The 7,500-nt window shown below is 43.3% G+C and overlaps 1 protein-coding gene across 1 annotated transcript in view; it reads right to left on the bottom strand.

Moving 5' to 3' along the window:
• Positions 1–5,961, bottom strand: part of LOC145416734 (integrin alpha-5-like) — an 18,492-nt gene extending 12,531 nt beyond the window's left edge. Inside the window, exons 1-7 of the mRNA XM_080285662.1 lie at positions 5,929–5,961; positions 5,474–5,574; positions 3,730–3,934; positions 3,329–3,464; positions 2,327–2,391; positions 1,681–1,729; positions 671–912 (exon numbers count right to left, since the gene is read on the bottom strand). Coding sequence (XP_080141788.1) covers positions 671–912; positions 1,681–1,729; positions 2,327–2,391; positions 3,329–3,464; positions 3,730–3,934; positions 5,474–5,574; positions 5,929–5,961 — 831 coding nt within the window. The remainder of the gene's footprint in view (positions 1–670; positions 913–1,680; positions 1,730–2,326; positions 2,392–3,328; positions 3,465–3,729; positions 3,935–5,473; positions 5,575–5,928) is intronic.
• Between the last annotated feature and the right edge of the window lie 1,539 nt (positions 5,962–7,500).

Here is a 7,500-nt window from a genome sequence, read left to right as displayed (position 1 = left end):
CAGGGTCCAGAGAGCAAGGCAGAGGGAAGAATATAATAGAGGAAGACCTAACCACCAGCATCCCCAATGTAACCAACCACACACCTACTCCAGGCTCCCGGAATCCTGTCTCCATCTCAGGTAAACCTTTCCACACAGACTATACTTTAATAATAATAATAATAATAATAATAATAATAATAATAATAATAATAGGGTGCGAGAATCTTGACATGCACTCCTGTGTACAAAATTCTTCCAGGCAGCTTTGTCCCTTGTCAGTTCCCCAGTCTCGTCCTTATTCATGCCTGTCTTTCTCACCCACTCTTTTACCATCTTTATCCAGTCTTTGTAGTAATAGTATAAGGAGTAAAGAGAGACTATAAGGAGTAAACAGACTGCAGGGCTGGACCGTCTCGTGGGAGGGAAGGTGTTGCCAAGAATTATTATCCCTTCCTCATGTTGGCAGAGTTTGAAAATTGACAGAATATTCCTTGTCTCTTCTTTCCTCTTTCCCACTGCCTACGACCTCCACATCTTACCTTCTGATCCTGTCCAATGTACAAGGCAGCGGAAATTTTGATTCTAGCTCATTATTGATCCATGCCATGCTAGCTAAGTACAAAAATATACAGTATAATCCTTGCGTTTCCCTTCCCCTCTCCCCCTGCCTACGACCTCCACCCCATACCTTCTGATCCTGTCCAACGCGCAGGTCGGTGGTACTTATGGTCCTGGGCATAGAGGACACAATGGCCTGGCTCCCCCCGAACACCATGCTGGTCACCGCATAGCCCAGGTAGAGGTCAGCAACGGAGGTGAACCCATCCCCCCCTTGCTGAGCCAGTCCCACGTCGTTCAGGCTCAGCTTCCTGACGCGGCGTTGCTGACTCAGGTCCTCAGTCGCGTCTAAAGGTACCTCCCACGTGTCGCCTGAAAGTTCCCCCTAGATTAGTGTGGCAGGAAGAAAATGGGATGTGTTTAGGTGTGTATCTGTGTATGTATGTATCTATCTATCGGTCTATCTACAGTCTATCTATCTGTGTATGTATGTATGTATCTGTCAGTCTATCTGCTATCTATCTCAGCTGGTGGATGCAGTGTTGGTGAGTCAGGGCCACGGTCGAGTCTAAGGGTACCTCCAGTGTGTCACCAGAAAGACTGAGTCACCCCTGGATTGGTGCCTTGGGTGGCTGTCATCCATTCACTCGATGTAGTGCTGCCTGCAGGTGATTACACTGGGTGACTAGCTAAATGGTCTCTTCCAACTTAGGAATCTATTTACTATGCTGGGTGGTAACCATAAAACCAACTGACGCCTTGTGGTTCAGTGGATTAAGGTGCTTGAAGTGGGTGGAGATTAAGGGTGTCTGTCTGAAGAGTGATGGTTGAGGTTTATGGCTGACGTGATGCCATTCAGGGGCGGGTGAGGCTGGCCAGTCTTAGATTAAATGTAGGAACGGAGTAGCCTAGCCCCAGGCAACTGTATACACACACACATACATGAAATTTCCTAACATCTTTTCATTAGCGAATTATTCTGTACCTAACACTTCAGTCCTTGTGTTACTGGTGTGGAGTGTGTTATTATTAGGATGTAACAACAGAAGAGAATGCAGAGGTGTGATATAGAATGAATCGCTGAGGGACGGGTGCAACGGGGTGTCCTTACCACGAAAAGTACAGTCCTTAGCCACGTACCTTGCCACGTCCAGCATCCCGGGGACCCCATGGCGTACGTGTTGTACTCCTACGGACAGAGGAACGGATGTGAATGTTGTAATTGAAGGAGGGAGGTTGTATGGCTGTAGGAGATGTACACACACACACACACACACACACACACACACACACGCTCTCTCTCTCTCTCGTCTGTCTGTGTTTATCTGTCTGTCTGTTTGTCTACCTAACTGTCTGTCTCCCTATCTACCTGCCTATCTATTAATCAGCCAGTCTGTCTCCTCATCTATCTATGTCTATTTGTCTGTCTGTGAATTAGGATGGTTGGTTAGGTGGGAGGGTATTCTCTCTCTCTCTCTCTCTCTCTCTCTCTCTCTCTCTCTCTCTCTCTCTCTCTCTCTCTCAGTGATAAAAAAATAATACGGTAATAATTGAACTAAGTTAGGCTGTGATATTTGGGGAACGCAGAGTATCTCATTTATTATTATTATTATTATTATTATTATTATTAGTAGTAGTAGTAGTAGTAGTAGAAGTAAAAGTGGTAGTAGTAGTAGTAGAAGTAGAAGTGGTAGTAGTAGTAGTAGTAGTAGTAGTAGCGGTAATAGTAGTAGTGTGACAGTAGTAGTAGTAGTAGTAGTAACTTTATAAACACTACATCACCCACCTCAACATAGGTCACACTCATCCCAAACTGGCAGGCAGCTGAGTTCATGTAGCTGGGTCGACCGGCTGTGGAGGAATGGTGGTTGAATGGTGGTAGTTGTGGTAGATGGTGGTGGTAGTTGTGGTGGTTATTAAAGACGGGCGTTGTGGTGGTTGTTACTAATTGTGGTTGGGGTTGCGGTTGTAAATGGTTGTGGTAGTTGTGGTGGACGTTGAAGGTGGTGGTGGTGGTGGTTGTAGTGGTTGTTGTAGTGAATTGTGGGTGTGGTTGCAGGCGGTTGTTGTGGTATTGTAGATGGTTGTGGTTGGTGTTGATGGTTGCGGTAGTTATGGTGATTGTGGTTGTGGTAATTGTGGAGATGAGAAGATAAGTATTAAAAACTTGAAATGCATTAAAATTCGACTATTTTAATACAATACCAAGAGAGAGAGAGAGAGAGAGAGAGAGACAATCAGGATAAATCTATATACTGTAGATACACCGATAGCCTGAGACAGATGACATGTGAAAGAAAACACCATTCCACATATGACAAAGAAATATTCAGTCCTCTCACACTCCCAGACATAAAATGAGCAGAAGCATCCAGTCAACTTACATTAAATGAGAGAAATAATCACTCCAGTCACACTCCCTAGCAGGTAAAATGAGAGAGATTAATATCCTTTCCAGTAAGAGTGAAATGTGAAATACTTTTCCTGGCAGATAACAGGAGAAAGAAAAAATCACTCCACTTACATGAAATGAGGCTGAGGAACACTAATTTAACTCCACATACAGTATGAGAAAGAGAAATATGCACTCCACGTTATGAGAAAGAGAAGCATTCACTCCACATTATGAGAAACAGACATTCACTCCACATTATGAGAAAGAGATACATTCACTCCACATTTTGAGAAACAGACATTCACTAAACATTATGAGAAAGAAAAACATTCACTCCACATTTTGAGAAACAGACATTCGCTCCACATTATGCGAAACATCTGCTCCACCTACATTCTCTGGCAAACAGTGGTGGAGAGAAGGGCTGGAACTCGCCGTCCAGTCCCTCAGCGTAGAAGCAGATGCCGTAGGGGAAGTCCTCGTTTCTGTTTTTGGAGTCCTGGAAAATGTGCCAACGGGGGGCGCACACCTGCAGAAGAAGCGGGAGAGGTTGATGGAAAACGAGATGGCCAAATTATAGTGTCATCTTTAATATTGTCACTCTTTGCAGCTCCTTCACGTCATATTTTAGTGTGTCCTTGCTGCTTCTAGACTTATTGTTCAAGCCAGATATTGTAGTTTTGATTTATTGTCACAACTCAGCATTAAAGATGGAGTGTTGGCAATTTTTAGTCAGCTTAATGTAAACAGAGTATAGTGGACACCGTAAGCTCCGTATGGCCACTGTAACTCACCACAATGCTCGTGCGGCCATCAGAAGCGATTGAATAGCCCAAGCGCTCTTCATCCTTGAGGTCCTGGTAGATGTAGGGCTTGTATTTCTCCGGCTGCTTGATGTTCACTTGCCTGCACTCTGGCGCTGTAGCGTCTATATCGCAGGAGTACAGACCCCCAGTCGTGTTGGTCGCGTTCTTGGTGGTTGGGGCTCCTACGAGAAGTCTGTTAAGGAGAAAAGGGTTTGGAGTAATTAGAGGTGTTGTGATTAGTTGAGAGCTTGGTGGCTGGGTCTCCTACAAGATGTTCAGGGGAAATGGGTGTCGAGTAATTAAAGGTGGAGTGGTTGGTAGAGTGGTTGGTGTTTGGAGTAATTAGAGGTGGTGTGGTTGTTGGGTGTTTGGTGGTTGGGGCTCATATGGAAAGTCTGTTAAGGAGGAAAGGGTTTGAAATAATCAGTTAGTACGATAGATGGAGTGCTCGGATCCAAGCGTACTGTGGGCCACGTACCATGGCTTGAGTCCAAGAGATGCCTAGTTTGTTTACTTATTATTTTTTTGTGTGTAAACTACTTGGGGTGTAGGTTACTCTCCACATCTTCAATATTTTGGACTAACGGTAGCCCAGCCTCAGGGCCCCGCTCTTAGAAATGACAGAATGGGATTCGACAGTTGACACAGAGAGGCAAATAATAAGAAGGTATTGAAGGGTTAGAGGCAAAGAAGAATGTTCTTAACTTTAGTGAAGTGCCATATACAGAATGTTAATAGTATATTACTTATCAGCAACTGTACAGTACATACATATCTTTAGACATAAGAATAGACAGATATTCACTGTCTCCCACGTTGCTGTGGAAACGAGAGAGGGAGACAGAATCATGGAAAAATATACTTTTGGTCAAGATTTACGAAACATAATAGGTTTGATACTTCTTTTGCTGCTTTACAATTGTGAACAGTAATATTGCTCCATTTCTTAAACCCAACAACTATGAATCTAACACAACATTCAGAAACGTTTGTTGGATTCCGGAGGTAGATGCTGGGTTTTGAAATTCATTGGTCACTGTATAGTTATGTGTTGTAATGAAGTGTATCAGTATTTTGTCTGCATCTGTACACATGTATATAGACAATTTACAGACATTCACTTAAATCTCCCACCGTCGCCGTAGAAGTGAAGGAGGAGGAAACTTGTAGTCAGCAAAGGTTATGTTAGAGTCCCATAATTGTCCAGGAATAGTGCTTTTGTCCACAACTGTGCGTACATAAAGAGGGTGAACCACGAGATGTTTAAGAAATTACAGGAGGGTATTCTAGGGATAATATCGAGTAAAAAAGCGCCATAAGAACGTGGATTTAAATTTCAAACATTACAACTGTAGCTACTGATGACCTTGTGAACTGAGAGACTATTTTCGCCTATAATGTCACCACTACTTGCAGCTCAGTTATGCTTGAGGATTGAGCTCATGTTGGTGCTGCATTTTTCTTTCTCTTTCAGAATTAAACCTAAAATAACCTCCTGAAGTTTCTCGTAGCGGGACGCCCTGTACTTAGACATATATATAGGTGCTCACTCACTGTCTGCCGTCGCTGCTGTAGAAGTGCGAGAGGGAGAAGCCAAACTGTATATTTCTCTGATCCGGGGGTGTTAGTGCCAAGGGCTCTTCTGTCAGGATGTTGAAAGCTGTGGTCGTATGCAAAACTACCACACTTACCACCACCACCACCACACTCCACCACACCACCACAGACCTACCGCTGCCGTGGAGGGGCATTGTGTGTGGCGTTTGGGGTCGGGGAGTTCAGGGATACTTGGTTGCTGGGAATGTGGTGATGTTTGTGGAGTTCGTTGATTTGCTGTGAATTTCCAAACACTATGGTACTCAATCTTAAAATTCTTCTGTGTTATAAATCATACCACTGGAGATACAGGGTCGAATTGATGCACCGACAGCCGAACTCCCTGTGATATTATCCTCCTGTGAGTTATTCTTTTCGGTATTGTCAACTTCCACTGTTTTTTCGCTGTCCAATTCTTTGCTTGTAAATGTAAAAGGAGAGTCGCTAGATATTTTACTTGGTCGTTAACGTTACTGTACTAATCACACTCTTACATTGATGTCCACGCTAATTTACACACTGATGGGATGTCCGTATTTCATGTCCTCTTTGCTGTCACACTTTAGTTCATCCTTTCACTATTTTGCTCACATGTAGCAGTTTTGTCTTGAGTCGTCCTGTCATTGCTGTGGATACGGTGATAAGGTTTGGTTCAGGTTATAAGAGGATTTTGTTCAGCTGCTGCGAATGGTACAACTTGTGATTCTGTTCAGCCACTGAGTGCTCATACCGACGAACACCTGACGCCTTTTGTTCACCTGTGGGGGTTCAAAATAGTTCTAGAGAAGCGTTCTCCTGTTCAAGACGATTATGTTCTCATGTTAAGGGTACACTAACATGATTTTCCACAGCGCTAGGGACTCAAAGCTGTGTATATTGTTTGTGTTGGTGATTGTTGTTTGTGTTGGTGTGTGTTGTTTGTGTTGGTGATTGTTGTTTGTGTTGGTGATTGTTGTTTGTGTTGGTGATTGTTGTTTGTGTTGGTGATTGTTGTTTGTGTTGGTGATTGTTGTTTGTGTTGGTGATTGTTGTTTGTGTTGGTGATTGTTGTTTGTGTTGGTGATTGTTGTTTGTGTTGGTGATTGTTGTTTGTGTTGGTGATTGTTGTTTGTGTTGGTGATTGTTGTTTGTGTTGGTGATTGTTGTTTGTGTTGGTGATTGTTGTTTGTGTTGGTGATTGTTGTTTGTGTTGGTGATTGTTGTTTGTGTTGGTGTGTGTTGTTTGTGTTGGTGATTGTTGTTTGTGTTGGTGTGTGTGTTGTTTGTGTTGGTGATTGTTGTTTGTGTTGGTGATTGTTGTTTTTGTTGGTGTGTGTGTTGTTTGTGTTGGTGATTGTTGTTTGTGTTGGTGATTGTTGTTTGTGTTGGTGTGTGTTGTTTGTGTTGGTGTGTGTGTTGTTTGTGTTGGTGATTGTTGTTTGTGTTGGTGATTGTTGTTTGTGTTGGTGATTGTTGTTTGTGTTGGTGTGTGTGTTGTTTGTGTTGGTGATTGTTGTTTGTGTTGGTGTGTGTTGTTTGTGTTGGTGATTGTTGTTTGTGTTGGTGATTGTTGTTTGTGTTGGTGATTGTTGTTTGTGTTGGTGATTGTTGTTTGTGTTGGTGATTGTTGTTTGTGTTGGTGTGTGTTGTTTGTGTTGGTGTGTGTTGTTTGTGTTGGTGCGTGTTGTTTGTGTTGGTGTCTGTTGCTTGTGTCGGTCTCAGTTGCTTGTTTTATTATCTGTTGCTTGTGTTAGTGTCTATTTCGTGTGTTAGTCGTCGTTGTTTGTGTTAGTGTTTCTTGCTTGTGTTAGACAATTATGTACGTGTTATAGACGAACTTAGCACCCATCCAAGCTAACACCGACCGATTTTCTTGCTTCCTGTGCTGTGGTGAGGGTGTGGGTGTGGGTGCTACGGGGGACAGACGCCGACTCTCTCTCTATCACCTCTCAATGATAAGATAACACAGAGAGAGAGAGAGGAGGGGGGGGGAGGAAGGGAGAAGGGGGAAGTACTGCCATCTTAGTCACTCATTTTCTTTCACTGATTCATTTATTCTTGATTTCTCTCTCTCTCTCTCTCTCTCTCTCTCTCTCTCTCTCTCTCTCTCTCTCTCTCTCTCTCTCTCTCTCTCTTTTGACAAGGTGCTGTTGCTGTCTTCTTCCTCATTGCGATTTTTTCTTC

This window comes from Coenobita brevimanus, chromosome 107, assembly GCF_032717465.1.
Source record: "Coenobita brevimanus isolate Jiangsu-jjx chromosome 107, ASM3271746v2, whole genome shotgun sequence".
NCBI classification, from domain to species: domain Eukaryota; kingdom Metazoa; phylum Arthropoda; class Malacostraca; order Decapoda; family Coenobitidae; genus Coenobita; species Coenobita brevimanus.
Note: the sequence above shows the minus strand (reverse complement) of the source record. Positions and strands in the feature narration are given on the sequence as shown.